Source organism: Salvia miltiorrhiza, chromosome 7 (genome assembly GCF_028751815.1).
Source record: "Salvia miltiorrhiza cultivar Shanhuang (shh) chromosome 7, IMPLAD_Smil_shh, whole genome shotgun sequence".
Classification (NCBI taxonomy): Eukaryota; Viridiplantae; Streptophyta; class Magnoliopsida; order Lamiales; family Lamiaceae; genus Salvia; species Salvia miltiorrhiza.
The window spans coordinates 58960234-58978148 of NC_080393.1; the positions used below are offsets into that span (position 1 = coordinate 58960234).

Consider the following 17915-nt stretch of genomic DNA (forward strand, 5'->3'; position numbering starts at 1 on the left):
TACAGGAGACCACCTCAGGAAAAAAATGAGCCATTTAAAGGCATAAATTTTGTTATCCATCATTTTCCATGGATAAATTTATCCATCAAAATAAACGCACCCCTTGGTGTAACGTATACTTCTTTCGCAAAAGAAGCTTATGTTGAAATCGATAAAAGAAAATAAAAGCATATATACAAAAACTTGGGTCCAATCGGGTGTAGCGTACAATCGGATTGACCTGCACCTAGGGATGTCAATCTACCCGCGGGTAACGGATATCCGCGAAAACCCGAACCTATTAGGGTGGGTTTGGATACCATTTGATATCCACGGATAGTTTCGTGGTTGCAATTCACTATCCATTTAGTTCGTGGGTATGGGTTTGGATACTTACTATCCATACCCGCGAAACCCGTTTACCCGTGAAAAATACCCGCCAATTACCCGCCAATTACCCGTCAAATATCCACAAAAAATTTCATAAAATATGGGCTTTGAATATATATTTTGATATTATAAGCTAGCATATTATATCTTAAAATAGGCCCAAACAGAAACTGAACTAAGGCCCAAACTCTAATAGTCTAATTTAAAATTGAATTTTGTTGAGCAATTATAGAATTTTGTTGGATTTTATATTTTAGTTGATGAATTTGAATTTAAACATTGTTCTTTGTGGATTTCAACATGTGGATTTGAACTATGTTATTTGTGTTGAATTTTTTTTCTATTAAATTTGTTGTAAATTTATATTTAAATTCTGTTTCATGGGTATGCGGCGGATAGTAGGTGGCGGGTATCCGGCGGATAGCAGATGACGAATACCCGTCGGATAACGGGTTCGCGGATACCCGACGGGTAGCGGGTTTGGATACCATTTGATATCCATGGATAGTTTCGTGGTTAAAAACCACTATCCATTTAGTTCGTGGGTATGGGTATGGATAGTCACTATCCGTACCCGTCGTACCCGATTGCCATCCCTACCTGCACCCACAATAGTGTTATTTATACGGTTCGGGTCAGGATATGGGTTCGAGTCATGGTGTGAGTCAGGGTCTAAGTGTGAGTGTAACCCTGTTATATACGGTACACCCGGTTATACCCAAGACCACCTCAAACAGGGGCGGAGCCAGGGTGGGGGGCAGTGGGATCTCTGGACCCCCCTAGAATTTGGTAATTTTCGCAGCGGTATTTTAGTAATTTCACATATATTAATAAAATAAAAAAATACAAAAAAACAATTTTAGGGTTAATTTTCGCAGCCCTCACAACCTAACCTCTGAAACTTTCGCATTCTCAATAGCGCAGCTGCTTCGAAGAAAGAACTAAACCCATTTTGTTTCCTCTCTCAATCGCCATTCCCAGGTGTCGCGCCGCTTTCCAGCTTATCTACCGGCTACCGCGTCGTGGCCGACAATCTCTCTCCGATGCGACGTGACTGGTTTTCCTGCAACTGTCTACAAGGTAAATTGTGCATATAAATTAATTGTTTAGGCTTTAATCATTGTGGTTTGTGGTGTGGATGCTTAAATGTTTGGTATTTACTTTGAGCAAATATGGTCAGCGATGGTTTGTTGTGAATAAGATTGGATATTTTGATTGAGTTTTAAAGTTTGCTTTGATTTTGAAGGTGTGAGTCGGTTGTCGGCTAATGTCAGTGAGTCAGTGGGTAGACATTGCAATTGCATATAAATGTTTTGCTTTAATTTCATGTTGGTTTTAAAAATCTAAGTTTGTAGGCTTAAGAAACCAGAATGTTGACAAATAAAGCTTTTATGATATACAATGGATAAGTTAACAAAATATTTGTAAATTGTAATTGGGGCTGCGTGTTTGTTTGCTTCCAAATGAATAAGTTAAACACCCCCAAAATGAATTATTGAGCATTCTTGTAATTACAGAGTCCAATCCCCTTCATTTGATTGGTGATTTGCCTTATATATTTGTTGGTATTAATGCCTTTATATATCGACTGAAATGTCTATATTTTTCATTCACAGTATGTAACTGAAAATGAAACGATAATCACATAGTTACTACAAGTGTGGCGGGTCTTATTGGCTAGCTATTGCTATAGTTGAAAGAGCCTTTTCAGCAATGAAGATCATCAAAAGTGTTCTTTGCAATCGTATGGGAGACAATCTTTTGAACGATTGTTTAGTATCTTACATCGAAAAGGATGTGTTTGTAAATGTTACTAATGAAGCTATTATGCAAAGGTTTTAGAACATGAAGAATAGGAGAGAAATGTTGTGATTTGTAAAAGAAATTGTTTATTTTGTCTTTTTGACTCGTTATGTAATTTAAATGACATTATAATTATGTTAATGATTATTATTTATTTTTAAATTATTCTTTTATTATTTATTTAATTATTAATTTTATTAAAAAAATATTGCACTCCCCTGAACTCAAAGTCCGGCTCCGCCCCTGACGTCAAGCGTATAAGAGACCAATAAACAAAGAAAAGTAGTTACTATATTATTTGAAGCGGAAGAAAAGTATATTCAGTTATGCCCAACATGTGTAAACCACTAGCTTTACTTTCTGCAAAAATAAAACATTATATAAACTGTAGAACAGAAGACCTTGTATTGTATGCTATTATAGTTCATCATTTGAGATCAAGCAGCTCTCCTTCTAAGTTCTAAGCCACCATTTTAATAAAGGTATGTATGCAGCTGTTTCAATAAAGATATCAACGTACGTCATTCATTAAATTATTTTTATTTGCTACAATTCTTGTACTAGTATTTTTATATTTTAAATATACTACTTTTATTTAATCCATCGATCATCTACATATGTACCACATTTAAAGGTTAGTAAGTAATATTTATATGCATTTATTATGCATATGTAAATTACATTATACGATGATTTCTTTAATCTTGTGCTACATATACATGTTGTATATTTCTACTTGTATGATATATGGATAATAATTTATAAATTATTGAACTTTGATCAAATTTCAAATTGTTGCACTTATGTACACAAAAATATTATATCTATACATTACAATACTTTTAATTGATGTTGTGCCGAAGATGAGATTACTCTCAAATTGGATTAGGATGTTGATCGGACCAACTAACCGGATTTTGGACCAGCCCTATCAGGTTGTCGGATTATTCGAGTGCGTGCTAATCAGGTTGAAATATTTTCGGGTTAGAAATTTCAAACCTTAATCCTAAACGTCCCCATCGGGTTAGTCGAACGCGAAAATTTATATAAAAAATTAACTAAAATATTTCTCTTGACAATATTATATTTGTAACAAACAATTACACACATAAATAAGTGAGATTTTAATCGACTTACATAATAACTAATATGCACCTCTTAGAGATATAAAATGCACACCTGTTTGCTAAATGATAATCATTTTCTAATTTTTTTTTAAATCTAACCGTTTTGTGTTAAGTATTGGATTAGAAACGTAGATGTCAAATTACATTTCACAAACTTTTGAAAAAATAATTTTATTATACTAATTCTTAGAAGCAAAGTAATAAAGTTAAAAATTGAATAACGAGAAAATTTTCATATAATCAGGCAAACATTGTTTTTGGATCAGCCCTATAGGATTCAGATTACTTTCGGGTCGTAATTTTTTCGAGTTGAAAATTTTCAATCCTAACCTTCTCAAATTGTCAATCTAATTGGACCAACCCACAAATATCGGGCTGAATTGACATCCGTAATCACAATTGACTTGAGGCCATTTTTTTTATATAAGCTCAACTCTTCGTTCACAATATCGTTTCCACTTTTGTTATTTTAGTTTGTCTATGATATCTTTTCCACTTTCATTTATAACAATAGGACCCACAAACTCCACTCACAATAATAGTGGGACCCAACCTCCACTCGCAATAATACTCACTACTATCCATCATTTTTCTTAAAATCCGTCTCGTCTACAAAGTGAAAACGATATTGTGGATGGAGGGAGTAATTTACTATGAAGAATCTTTTTGTTTGTATTCTTTTGTCAAGACATACTTTAATACTTATATATTATTTTGATAGTGGTTATCTTAACAAAGCTGTCCTGTCTATTGTGTATGTGTGTGTTAATATGCACATACGCAATCTGTGTAAAATTATGCAGGCCTCTGAAAGGAGAAACAGGAAAGGGCCATTACTATAAAGTTTGAAAGAATGAGTGGTGAAAAACTTTATGATGCTATATTGAAAGGGGATGTAACAAGATTTCGAGAAGTGGTTCAACAAGATCCATATCTTATTGAAAGTGCTTCATTTGCATGTTCAAGAAATGCTCTACACATAGCAACACTGCGGGGGCAAGTAGCCATGGTTGAAGAGGTGTTGAACATCAACCCGCAGCTAGCTCGAGATTTGGACTCCCAACAATCATCACCTCTTCACATCGCAGCTGCGGAAGGGAGCCTTGAGATGGTGAAAAAGTTGTTGTCAGTAACCCCAGAGGCGTGCTGGTGGCGAGACTGTCATGATATGAACCCCATTCATATCGCAGCCATGAATGGACATGAAGAGGTGTTGAAGGAGCTGCTTCAACTGAATTTGCTTGCTGCGATGGAGAGACTGCATCGCGGCCAGACTGTGTTGCACTTGTGCGTGAAACATCGTCAGCTTAACACATTGAAGGTTTTGGTGGACAAGTTTGATGAATTTCTGGGTGCAAAGGATGATGATGGGGAGACAATATTGCATTTGGCTGCTAGGTCCAATCACCAAGAGGTAAGCACCAACTATGTTTTTTGTGTTTGTTGTTCTGAATTCGATGAAATTTGGTTAATTGTGTGTAAATACACGAAATATTCTTAAATTTTGATTTTAGTCAACACTAATTTTTTATCAATTATTGCGTAAATTTTGAATTTTGGAATTCGATCCAAATTAAAATTTTGTTCAGATTTAATTCTATGTGGACTCCTATTTTTTATATGAGTTGAGTATTAAAATTATTTAAATCCACTATCTTAGGGTTGTTTGCAAAAATATGCCAATTATTTTAATTTTTGGTATTCTTGGACCATATTTGTGCCCAATTAAGCATCTATAGGCCACATTTTTTGTCAAAATGTGGCCCAAAATAACTTGATTGGGTTTATATGTGGCTCACGAATCCCAAAATTAAAAATAATTGGCCTATTGTTGCAAGTTCAAAAAATATTGGCCCATTTTTGCAAACAACTTTAAGATAGTGGCCTTAAATAATTTTAAACTCGTATAACATAGAAGAAAATGTTCTTGTGTCTACATAAGATTAACAATAAATCTATGCAGCCACATTGTGGCCACCCACAATTTAGTTTAATAGAGAAATTTTTAATTTGTTTAATTTATTTTTTAAAATAAAAATAGGATTTAATTATTTTATTGTATTCTCTACACTATAATTATTTTTTTGTAATTTTTTTTACAACTTTTATTTTTAATTTATTTTTTAATAAAAATAAAAAGTTACAAAAAAATTATAAAAAAATAACTACAATGTAGAGAATACAATAAAATAACTAAATCTTATTTTTGTTTTAAAAAATAAGTTAAATAAATTAATTTTTTTTCTATTTAAGTGAATTGTGGGTGGTCACAATGTGACTATTTTTAGCATTACTCTAAGATTAAATATACTACTCCCTCCGTTCATCATCAATGTTCCCAATTTTTTAGGTGTGAGTTTTAAGAAATGTTAGGTAAGTGTGTTGTGAGTGGAGTTTGGGGCACATTAAAGGTGTTATTATGAGTAGTGTTTAAAAATGTGTGGTGGAGGAATGGAGTTTGGGTCCCACCTTAAAGGTGTTATTGTGGGCTAGTGTTTAAAAATGTGTGGTGGGAGAGAAGATTTTGGGTCCCACATTAGTTAATTGTATTGTGGGGTAGTGTTTAAAAATGTGTGGTGGGAGAGAAGATTTTGGGTCCCACATTAGTTAATTGTATTGTGGGGTAGTGTTTAAAAATGGAAATGAAACATTTTTTGTGGACGTACTAAAATGGCAAAAAGAGAACATTGACCGTGGACGGAGGGAGTATATTATTAGAACTTTTATTCAAGTCGAATTTCAAAAACATCAAAATTTATTAAATATAATAAAAAAATATTAATTAAAAATCAAAATTTGAATATTCTCATATATTTACAGTGAATTATCCCTAGAAAAAAATAAGTATGAAATATGTATGAATCTGTATTATTTTTGGATAGAAAAATTATAAAGTTCACCTTTATGTGTCTTTGAATTAGTAAAAAGTGCATCCGTTGATATATACTCTCTTTGTTCCATTATTATTGTTCCACTTATCATTTTGGATTGTCCCATTATTATTATTATCTTATTTTCATAAAAAAGGGTAATAATTAATTAACCCTTCAAAAGGTGTGGGTTGTATCACTTTTCAATTTACTCTTTCTTCTTAATTTTTCTGTTCAAAAGTTTTAGGACAACAATAATTGGACGGAGAATATATATTTTTAAACTAGTAAGATGTTTCAGGGATGGACAAGAATAAAAAAATTAGAAAGATGTTATATGGACGAAATGAATAATTTTTTTATATAGGAGTGAAAAAAAAATTCTAATGTAGCTCCTTTTCCTCTTTATCACTCCAATTTTGAATAATATTATCATAAGGGGGCATTTACTTTGAAAGATTAGTCTCGATGGATAAAAATAGTAAGGCTAATCCCTTGTTTACTTTGTTGGATTGAAACTTTACGATATCTCAAGGTCCTTGATTATTTTTATTATTTAAGCTAGCTATTTAATTTGCTTGATTCTTATCCCATCAAAAGGGTGGAATTGGAACAATCCTATTCTTGGTGATAAAAATACTCAATCGTCTATTTTATCAATCATGCAAAGTAAACACCGGCATTGGTGTAATTGACATCATCTATTTGTCTTTTTTTATCCCTTATTCTTTCATGATAAATTGCAACCAAAAACATCTATATAACTAATTAATATCAGCAATTTGAAAGTGAATGTTTGAATTAGAATTACGTCGAAGCTCCAACTAAAGTAATGAAATTGTTATATCAAAATCACAGATTACAGAATACCTGGTGGAAAGCGATAAAATAAGGGAGTTTATAACAATGGATCGGTTGAGCAAAAGATCTCTGAGTATGTCCTCTAAGCTGAGATCTGGAGACAGAAGATCATTAGAAAATATAAAACTCTTACAAATTTTGTCTACCGGTAAGACAATGATCGAAAAAGTGGCCAAGTGGAACGACGTGGCAATGGTGGTGGCGGTGCTGATAGCAACGATGGCGTTCCAGGCGGCGGTCAGCCCTCCCGGCGGCGTGTGGCAGGAAGACACGCCATCACACAGTGCCGGCAAAGCAGTGATGGCATCTGCTCATCCCAAGATATACAAACACTTCATTCGTGCTAACGCCACAGCTTTCATTTCATCCCTCTTCACAATCTTCCTCATCACCATGAACAGCGCATTGCCATCGATTAACTTATTCTTCGTGAGTATCGCCGGGTGTGCAATGTGGGTGTCTTTGGCAGCCATTGGAGTGAGCTATGGAGCTTCCTTGATGATGACTAATTTCATGGAAACACTGTCAATTGACCATGTTGTTGCCATAGTAGTCTCTGTGTTCCTCACCGTCTACCTATCAGCATTCCTCTACGCTTTTATAGAGACCATGAGCAAAAAGACTTTACCATTTTCATTGACGAGAGACAGAGGGAGGGAATTTTAGGGTTCAAGGAAGGAAACAACGATGACGGTGGTGTCAGCATTAGAAACAAACATGGGATTGGAATAAGTGGATCAGAGCCGTCCATGAGTGAGAAGAGTGTTAGGCTTTTTTATTTCTTTAAGCGTGTTTAGTTTTTGTTATACTCCATCCGTCGCCCATTATTTATCACACATACATTTCAGCACGGAGATTAAGGAAAGTAAAATTGTAGTATAAAAGTGTGTAAATATATGTAGGCTCATGTGATTTGTAGTGTAAAAATGTGCAAATGTATGTCAGCCCATGTAATTTGTAGTGTAAAGTGTGTAAAGATATGTGGACTCATGTGATTTGTAGTATAAAATTATTACCAAATATAGAAATAGGTCATTTAACTTGGGACACCCCAAAATGGAATATGTGCCATTAATAATGGGACGAAGGGAATATTTAAAACTTGTGTTTGCCTTTTCCAAAAGAGGGACCCCGATTTTTAATTATCTTTTATAAGTCTTTTTTAATTAGTTACCTATATAATTTTTATACAGCCCTTTTTTATTACTCTCTCCGTCCCAATAATGAAGACACACTTTCCTTTTCGGGCTGTCCCAATAATGAAGACACATTTCTATATATGGAAATAATTAGGGCTCAATTATAACTAATTAATTGAACCTTAATTATGGTACAAATTAATACAAAATCCTAATTTACTCATTTCAGTTCACCCGCCTCCCTCATTTCTCTTCACTCCTTAACCCGCCGCTCATCTTCTCCCCCTTCTCGGCGGAGTCGCCGCCGGCGAGCCACGACCACCGCCGAACACCCCCTCACCCCTCTATCTAGAGTCACCGCCGTCCTCATCTCCTCGTCCCTCTGCCACCCTATTCATCTCCAGACCTCCTTGTCCCTCTGTCGCCATCTTCATCTCCAGATCTCATCGTCCCTCTGCCGCGTTCTTCCTCTGAATCGTCGCCGCCTTCCTCTCCTCGTCCCTCTGCCGCCATCTTCATCCCCAGATCTCATCGAGCCCTAGCCCCTCCCTCTTTCTCTCCGCTTCTCCCTCAAACGGCGCCCCTTCCCACGCCCTTCCTCTGCCAGATCCGCCACCACCGCCCTTCCTCTCATTCTCCCAAAAACCCAGATCCGCCAAACCACCACCCTCAATTTATAGGTTAGATTTGAGAGAGGAAGATAGTGGTGGATCTGGTTCTGGAGAGGCGGAGGCATCGCTCGAGATACGTCGGGTCTGAAACTGCCGCACATCTCCCTCTCTTCTCGTTCTCCGGCCGCCGCAGCGGTGAGGCCACCACCGTCCTTCTGAAACCCTTCATCTCTGCCGCCATTCTCATGGTTCAAATTTGGGAATCAGAGAGAACAAAATTGGCAGATTTTGATTTTGCTTCGATTTCTAGATTTGATTTCTGGTTGTGTTGTTTCGATTTTCATAATTCGATTTTTTGTGTTGTTTTGATTTCTGGATTTAATTTTCATGGTTTTAATTTTCTGCATTTCTGGATTCGATTCGGTTTTTATGGTTCAAATTTGGGAATAGGAATGTGAGAAATGTGAATGGCATATTTTGATTTTGCTCTTGCTGTTTTGGTGGTGTTGTCGGAGGTGGTCGGCAGTGGTGGTGGTCGACGGTGTAGTGGTGGCCGGCGGCAGTAGACATTTAAATAAAATTAAAAGAAATCAGTAACCAATTACTAATCAAATACACTAATAAAGTTGGGCACTCTACTTTATTCCCTAATCTACCCCACCTTAACCTCCGTGCCCAAATGAAGTGTGTCTTCATTATTGGGACGGAGGGAGTAATAAATACCGCCTACGTCCTACAAAAGTTTATACATATACTCCCTCCTTCCCCAAATAATTTCTTAAGATGGAGGGGCACGAATTTTAATACAAAGTTATATATTAAGTGTATCGGGAGGGAGAGGCACAAATTTTAAAAATATTAGTTGAGTATGTTGTGAATGGAAAAAGGGAATCATTAAATATCAACATTAGAAACAAAGATGGATTGGAATAATGGATCCGAGCCGTCCATGAGTGATGGATTGGAACAATGGATCAGGGTCATTAACCTCTTATCGCTACACCAATGCATACGCGTATTTATTTTTTGTTATTTTTCAAAGTTGTGTTTGCCTTTCCAAAAGAGGGACCCGCCTGTTTTTTTTTTATCTTTTAAGTCTTTTTAATTGGTTAATAATTCATTATTCCATAATTGATGCATGTAATTTTTATTTATTTACAAATTATGTCTGATATTTATACTTGTTTGCTTAAAAGATGTCATTTAATTTCGATAATTATCGTGCAACGCACGGGTGGGTGTACTAGTTAAATCATAATATGACAGTTAATAAAGGACCTACGAAGGTACAATATAATATGGGTTGCTGCTGGCATTCTGGTATAGGTTTTTAGTGTTTGGAAAAGTAGTACACATAATCTAACAATGTGAAACCATGCATCTCTTTTTTTTTTGTATTTCTTCTCTAATTACTTTTAAACTAAATTAACTAATATTAATGTGGATTATAGCAAATCATTTTTTTAGACAACTCGTGGCACACACAGGTTTCTTGGCCTCGTGAAAATGCTTTAATTTATTCACTTTTAATAAAGTAGAGCTTCAATTCTTTTCCTTGCTTGGAAGAAATTAAGGAATTGACACTTTTAATAAAGTAGAGCTTCAATTCTTTTCCTTGCTTGGAAAAAATTAAAGAATTGGCCATCTCAATATTGGTATACACACATTCCTGACTTGATTCTTCAAGTTTTTTTTGTTGTTGTTGACTTGGGGAGGGGGAGCGGTGGGTGTTTGAACCCTAGACCTCACTGTTCACATACAGAAGTTCGTATCGCTTGGTGTCCTGGTGCGTCGTTTTACACCAAAAATATCCGACAGTCAGCCGGTATGTCCACACTGCGCAGACAGCAGTAAGCAAAATCGTCTCCCAAGAGATCGGCGAGAATTCTCCTAAAATTCAACCTGCAAAGTAACTCAACAAACGAAATTTATGGGAAAATATTGAAAATACTAAAATAGAAATAAATAAATAAAATCCAAAAGAATTGCAAAGGTTCTAATCCTAAATAAATAAATAGAAAACTCCAACAATTAATAAAGAATTCCAGCAATCAATTAAGTCCACCCTAGCTTAATTATTCTGATCATTGATGCAAATATAACTTTAAATCATGCAAACAAACCAGTTATAACCACCGAAGACGCTTCTGACGTGATCTTATTTCTCCTTAATTATTCGGTAACCAGGAAGACGCTTCACTAATTACTACCCTAATCGACTGACAACCGTAAGAGACGCTCTATAGGTTTAATGAGCCGACAGCATTAATATCTAGAGAAACCCGATTCAAAACCAATAAACTCTGACGCAGGATTATTGAATTAAGACTGCTTTTCCCTTGACCCTGATGTGTCAATTTACCACTAATCAAACCTAAACCACAATTACGGATGGCCGGTTCAATTGGCTATATAATTAATTCTAACCCAATAAATATTTGCAACTATCTAATGGATTAAAACAATTAATATCATTAAACATGGAGAATTGCAGATGCAAGCATAAAATAAAGTATAAGAACAAATTAGATCTCACATAATAATCTTGCTAGTGCTTCCCTAATCGTTGCCGGAATAAAAGAAATTAGCTAAAACTCATAAAATAAAACAAATAAATTAAATAATTAATTGCGAAGAAAAGATGAAGGAATAAAACTGGAATTAGAGCTCCAAGTTTCGTTTGAGTCTGCTGCCTAGAAGTTGGCGTGAATTTCAGATCTTCTATATGTATGCGTCTAATATATATATAACTAAGAAATATATAAAAAAAATTAACTAACCTAATCTAAAAACTAAAGTGGCGTATAGCCCTAAGTAATAAAGGCCTAAAGTATTCTAATGGAATTGATAAGTGGCGCATGGGCCCAATAAAAGAATAATTGAAACTTCAGCCCACATTCTCCTTCGTTCTCGGCACTTTAACAATTGTTTGCTCAATTCAGTTCGGATTTCACAGAACTTCAGCTAGTATGGGCAATTTCTTTTGAAAGGCCAGGAAAGAAGCTCAGCTTGCACACATTTTCTTTCTTCATACTCAAGACTTCAAAACGCTTCTCAAAATCATGTCTTTTCTCCAACATTTATCAAATATCATCAAAATTCATATAAGACCATAATTCATATCCAAAATATGATATTTAACACAAATTAAGCACACAAATCATACCAAAATTCCCCAAATAAACGCGTATAAATATGCCCAATCATGTCCCTTTGGGGACACCTAATTCTTCAAGTTAATTATAAATAAAGGACTAATACATTATGTGCTTGTATGTAAAAGAAAATTAATTAGAAAAAAATCCATTGATGGAAAAAAATGGTTGGAGAAGGAGCGGCCGGCAGAAAAGAAACGATATGATGCTGCAACTAGGGGAGATTTATCAATATTTGCTTAATTATTGCTACACTCACTTGATTTTTTGCATGATTACAGAAATTATTTAGTGATAAACGACGACTATCACTTGACTAAGATGGTCTCACACAAGAGTACCCCACTTATCTATAGTCATAAGGACTCCAAAATAACTGAAAAGCCTCACATTGACTTCAATTGATGACATCTTGTTATATTTACAACTACGCAAAGATACTACTCCCTCCGTCCCAGCTTTTTGTATCCACTTTTAGTAGTATTTACAACTAAAAGTGGATACAAAAAGCTGGGACGGAGGGAGTATTTCATAAGGCAAAATAAATAAATATACTTCAAGATATTTGGCTTGTTTAATAATAATTGCACCCAAATTCCACAAAAATATAATTTCTCCTTCAGAAAAGGATCTCGATTGGTGAAATATAAAATTATAAAGTACATACGTACTTAAGAAAAAATAATTTATTTAATTGTTGTTTAAGGAGTTCGAGGGTTTTTTAGGACAGTAACTTAGGTTGATTTGAAAATTAGGATAAAAACTTTCGGACTTGTAAAAATAGGACACTAATTTTTTTTAGAGTAAAATAAGACACTAATTAATAAGTGTTGCACCAGCAGGACATTTCTCGGCCAATTATCGGCCGAGAAATGTCCTATTTTTACGACGCTTATTAATTAGTATCATATTTTATTCTAAAAAAAATTAGTGTCCTATTTTTACAAGTCCGAAAGTTTTTGTCCAAATTTTCAAATCAACATAAGTTATTGTCCTAAAAAATCATCTGACTCGTTGTTTAAGTGTGATTTGTTTCTCTTGTGTGGTTTTCGAGTTAATGCATACTTTGTGAGGTGGCTACTGATTTCCTTAAGAGATGGTCTCTTGTACACCCGGGTGTACCGTACACCCGAGTTGTACCCGACCCAGATTCTGATTCAATAGGACTATTCTGACTCATTTTTTCTTAAAATGATACTAACACTAACACAAAATGACACTAACACTAACACGATCTTGGAATGACACTAACATTATTTTGTTTTACAAATGATACTATTTCGAAAATAACACTAACACTATTTTGTTTTACAAATGACACTATTTCGAAAATAGCACTAACACTATATTGAAATGACAATAACACTATATCAAAATGGCAATAACACTTGACATTCAAGTAGGATAGTCCAATTGAGTCAAATCCGGGTCAGAATCCAGATCGAGTACGACCTGGGTGTACCGTGTATCCGGGTGTACCTGAGATTTTGTGTTTCCTTTTATCATAAAAAATGGTTATTATATGTATCGATGCGATTTTTATACATTTTTAACTTTGAATATGATCATTTTCATATTTGGTGTAACGTATACACCTTTCACAAAAGAAGCTTATGTTGAAATTGTTAAAAGAAAATAAAAGCATATAAGAGACCGATAAAGAAAGAAAAATCTGTTTGAAGCGAAAGAAAAGTATATTTAATTTAATTATGCTAATCATGTGTGAACCACTAGCTTTACTTGATGCAAAAATAAAACATTATATAAATTGCATGCAGAGCAGAAGACCTTATATGCTATTATAGTTCATCATTTGAGATCAAGCAAAGTATATTTAATTTAATTATGCTAATCATGTGTGAACCACTAGCTTTACTTGATGCAAAAATAAAACATTATATAAACTGCATGCAGAGCAGAAGACCTTATATGCTATTATAGTTCATCATTTGAGATCAAGCAGCTCTCTCCTTCTAATTAAGCCACCATTTTAATAAAGGTAAGTAAAGTTGTTTCAATAAAGATACCGACGTCTTCATTCATTAAATTAGTTTTATTTGCTACAATTCTTGTAATAGTATTTATTTATATTAAGGGTTAAGTACAAATTTCTCTCCTATCGTTGGCGTCTCTATCGCGTACAACACCATATAATAAGGGTTAGAACTGTTTACTACCTCAATGTGACAAAATCGCACTAAATTCCCTCCACTACTTAGCGGACGCTAACTTTTTTTTATTAAGGTGGGCCCCAGCTCTCTCGCTCCTTGAGTTTGCTTGCTCAGATCTGGTGCCTCACCGCCCCTCTTCCCTCTTTCCTCTGCTCTCCGGTGACCGTCGCTGCCTACCGCCCTAAATTTGCTGACACCGTAATGAAGCCACGACCGCAGTGAACCCGCCGCCTCCCTCTCTCCGTATCATCTTCAATGGCGGAGCAAACCACCGCCACCGCCACTGACGCCAGTTCTGCAACCTCAGCTCCGCCGGCAGGTTTGCCGAAGGAGGTGACCGCTGGGTGTGGCAAAGGACGGAACCCTCGGAACTGAGGCAACTCAAGGAGAGAGAGAGAGTTGGGGCCATCTTAATTAAAAATAAAAAAAATATTTATTCTAATGGTGTTAAGCTCCGTTAAGTAGCGGGGGGGATTTAGTGCGATTTTGCCACGTTGAGGTTGACTCTAACTCTGACTATAGGGTGTTGTATGTGATAGAGACGAGTTTAAATTTATTTAATGCCACTTATCTTAGGGCTATTTGCAAAAATAGGCCACTATTTTTCGGACTTGCAAAAATAGGTCAATTATTTTAGTTTTTGGTATTTTTAGGCCCCATGTGTACTCAATCAGGCTATTTTGGGTCACATTTTAACCCCAAAAAATGGCCTATAAATGCTGAATTGAGCTCAAATGTGGCCTAAAAATGCCAAAAACTAAAATAATTGGCCTATTTTTGCAAATAGCCATAAGACAATGGCCTTAAATAATTTTAAACTCGATAGAGACACCAACAATAAGGGAAATTTGGTACTTAATCCTTATTTTAAGTACTACTTTTATTTAATCCATCGATCATCTACATGTGCACAACATATTGAAAGGTTAGTAATATTTATACGCATTTATGCATATAATTGACCTCCAATTACATGATACTATGATTTCTTTAATCTTGTGCTACATATACATGTTGTATTAATTTCTACTTAATATGATATTATATAAATTATTGAACATTGATCAAATTCCAATTCTAATTGTTGCACTTATGTAAACAAAAATATTCTATCTATACATTACTATACTTTTAATTGATTTTGTGACGAAGATGAGATTACTCTCAAATTGGATTAGGATGTCGATCGGATCAACTCACCGGATTTTGGGTCAGCTCTATCAGGTTGTCGGATTATTCGAGTGCGTGCTAATCAGGTTGAAATATGTCCGAGTTAGAAAATTTTCAACCTTAATCCTAAACGTTTGGGTTCCAAACTAACCTCGAAAAATTATTAAAAAAATTAACCAAAACGTTTAGGATTTTTTTAAATCTAAGCATTTTATGTTAAGTATTGGATTAGAAACACATAGATTTCAAATTACATTTCACAAACTTTTGGAAAAATAATTTTATTATACTAATTTTTAGAAGCAAAGTAATAAAGTTGAAAATTAAATAACGAGAAAATTTTCTTATAATCAAACCAACATTATTTTCGAATCAGTCCTATAGGATTCGGGTTACTTTCGGGTCGTAATTTTATCGAGTTGAAATTTTTCTACCGTCTCAAATTATCAATCTAATTGGACCAGCTCAAAAATATCGGGCTGAATTGACATCCCTAATCACAATCGACCTGAGGCCACTTTTTTTATATAAGCTCGACTCCAAACTGATAACCATATAATTCTTCTCGGCAAACCCATTTTGGCAATTAAAAATATACTCCCTTCGTCCACGATATTGTTTCCACATTTGTTATTTTAGTTTCTCTACAATATCATTTCCACGTCCATTTATAATAATAGGATCCACAAACTCCACTCACAATAATAATGGAACCCAAACTCCACTCGCAATAATACTCACTACTATCCACCATTTTTCTTAAAATCCGTATTGTCTACAAATAATTTACTTTGAAGAATCTTTTTGTTTGTATTCTTTTGTCAAGACATACTTTAATATATACTTGTATATTATTTTGATAGTGGTTATCTTAACAAGGCTTGGCCTGTCTATTGTGTACGTACATGTGTGTTAATATGCACATACGCAATCTGTGTAAAATTATGCAGGCCTCTGACAAGAGAAACAGGAAAGGGCCATTAATATAAAGTTTGAAAGAATGAATAATGGTGAAAGACTTTATTATGCCATATTGAATGGGGATGTAACAACATTTCAAGAAGTGCTGCAACAAGATCGATATCTTGTTGAAAGTGTCTCATTTGCATGTTCAAGAAATGTTGTACACATAGCTACACTGCGGGGGCGAGTAGCCATTGTTGAAGAGGTGTTGAACATCAACCCGCAGCTAGCTCGAGATTTGGACTCCCAACAATCATCGCCTCTTCACATTGCAGCAACACAAGGGAACGTTGTGATAGCGAGAAAGTTGTTATCAGTAGCCCCGGAGGCGTGCTGGTGGCGAGACTGTCATGATATGAACCCGATTCATATCGCAGCCATCAATGGGCATGAAGAGGTGTTGAAGGAGATGCTTAAACTGGATTTGTTTCCTGCGATGGAGAGGGTGCATCGTGGGCAGACTGTACTGCACTTGTGTGTGAAACATCGTCAGCTTAGCACATTGAAGCTTTTGGTGGAAAATTTTGATGAATTTCTAGATGCAAAGGATGATGATGGGGAGACACTATTGCATTTGGCTGCTAGGTCCAATCGCGAAGAGGTAAGCACCAACTATTTTTTTGTGTTTGTCGTTTTGAATTCGATGAAATTTGTGGGATAGAAGAAAATGTTCAATATGATCGGAATTTTTATTCAGGTCGAATTTCAAAAACTTCAAAATTTATTAAATAATAAAAAAATAGGGTTAATTGCATATAAATTACTGAACTTTTAACAAATTCTCATTTTGCATATGAACTTTAAAATTTTTATTTAAATTACTCAACTATTATTTATTTTTTTCTCATTTTGTATATTTCTCCATTTTTCATCTTGGTGACATAGCATAAATACACTCGTTTGACATTAATATACTTATGTGACATAAATTAAAAATGAGCGTGTAGAAAAATATAATTGACCTTGTATAGTAAGGTTAGAAGGAAACGACACCATTTTAGTCCCAAAATTTGGCCGAAAAATAAGCAAATATGCAAAATGAGAAAATATTAATAGTTGAGTAATTTTAATAAAGATTTTAAAGTTAATTCATATGAGAATTTGTTGAAAGTTCAATAATTTATATGCAATTTATCCAAAATAATAATATTGATTAAAATCAAAATTTGAATATACTCATATATTTATAGTGAATTAACCCTAGAAAAAATAAGTAGTATATTACTAGCTTAACGAGTCTGGGCCATCTTTTTGAAATATGTATGAAACGGTATTGTTTTTTGATAGAGAAATTATAAAGTTCACCTTTACGTGTCTTTGAATTAGTAAGAAGTGCACTCGTCGATATATACTCTCTTCGTTCAACTATTATCGTTTTACTTATCATTTTGGATTGTCTCATTTATTATCTTATTTTCATAAAAGAGAGTAATAATTAATCCTTCAAAAGGTGTGAGTTCACCCCTTTTAATCAATTTACACTCTCTTCTTAATTTTCGTATTCAAAAGTTTCGAGATAAAAATATTTGGATGGGGGGAGTATATATTTTTAAACTAGTATGATGTTTTGGGGGAAAAAAATTACATAAACGGAAGGAGTAATTTTTTTCGATCGGGATGAATTTTTTCCTAAGGTAGCTCTTTTCCTTCTTTATCACTTCAATTTTGAATAATGA

The 17915-nt window shown here is 34.6% G+C and overlaps 2 protein-coding genes and 1 long non-coding RNA gene across 5 annotated transcripts; all 3 read left to right on the plus strand.

Annotated features, from left to right (window-relative positions):
- Positions 1 to 1230: 1230 nt before the first annotated feature.
- On the plus strand, positions 1231 to 2309 carry LOC130995226 (uncharacterized). The gene is made up of 2 exons (XR_009092105.1): positions 1231 to 1449; positions 1986 to 2309. It is a non-coding gene; the product is annotated as an uncharacterized LOC130995226 (long non-coding RNA).
- Positions 2310 to 3632: 1323 nt separating this feature from the next.
- LOC130995196 (ankyrin repeat-containing protein ITN1-like) lies at positions 3633 to 8073 on the plus strand. Its single transcript, XM_057920351.1, has 2 exons — positions 3633 to 4713; positions 7028 to 8073. The coding sequence occupies exons 1-2, from the start codon at positions 4153 to 4155 to the stop codon at positions 7694 to 7696; spliced, it is 1230 nt and encodes a 409-aa protein (XP_057776334.1). The 5' UTR covers positions 3633 to 4152; the 3' UTR covers positions 7697 to 8073.
- A 5702-nt stretch (positions 8074 to 13775) lies between these two features.
- On the plus strand, positions 13776 to 16929 carry LOC130995217 (ankyrin repeat-containing protein At2g01680-like). Of its 3 annotated transcripts, none has more exons than XM_057920417.1 (2): positions 13776 to 13934; positions 14180 to 16929. In XM_057920417.1, the coding sequence occupies exon 2, from the start codon at positions 16277 to 16279 to the stop codon at positions 16898 to 16900; it is 624 nt and encodes a 207-aa protein (XP_057776400.1). In that variant the 5' UTR covers positions 13776 to 13934; positions 14180 to 16276; the 3' UTR covers positions 16901 to 16929. The 3 variants fall into 3 exon arrangements, with proteins under 3 accessions (XP_057776400.1, XP_057776398.1, XP_057776399.1); XM_057920415.1 differs by having other exon boundaries at positions 14191 to 16929; XM_057920416.1 differs by having other exon boundaries at positions 13777 to 13934; positions 16227 to 16925.
- The last annotated feature ends 986 nt before the right edge of the window (positions 16930 to 17915 follow it).

Excerpts from the sequence above, each read along its gene's own strand:
- LOC130995217 (XM_057920417.1), top strand. The coding sequence starts at position 16,277 with ATGAATAATGGTGAAAGACTTTATTATGCCATATTGAATGGGGATGTA.
- LOC130995196 (XM_057920351.1), top strand. The coding sequence starts at position 4,153 with ATGAGTGGTGAAAAACTTTATGATGCTATATTGAAAGGGGATGTAACA. Across the intron at positions 4,714-7,027 it reads CTAGGTCCAATCACCAAGAG|ATTACAGAATACCTGGTGGA; the intron begins GTAAGCACCAAC and ends TCAAAATCACAG.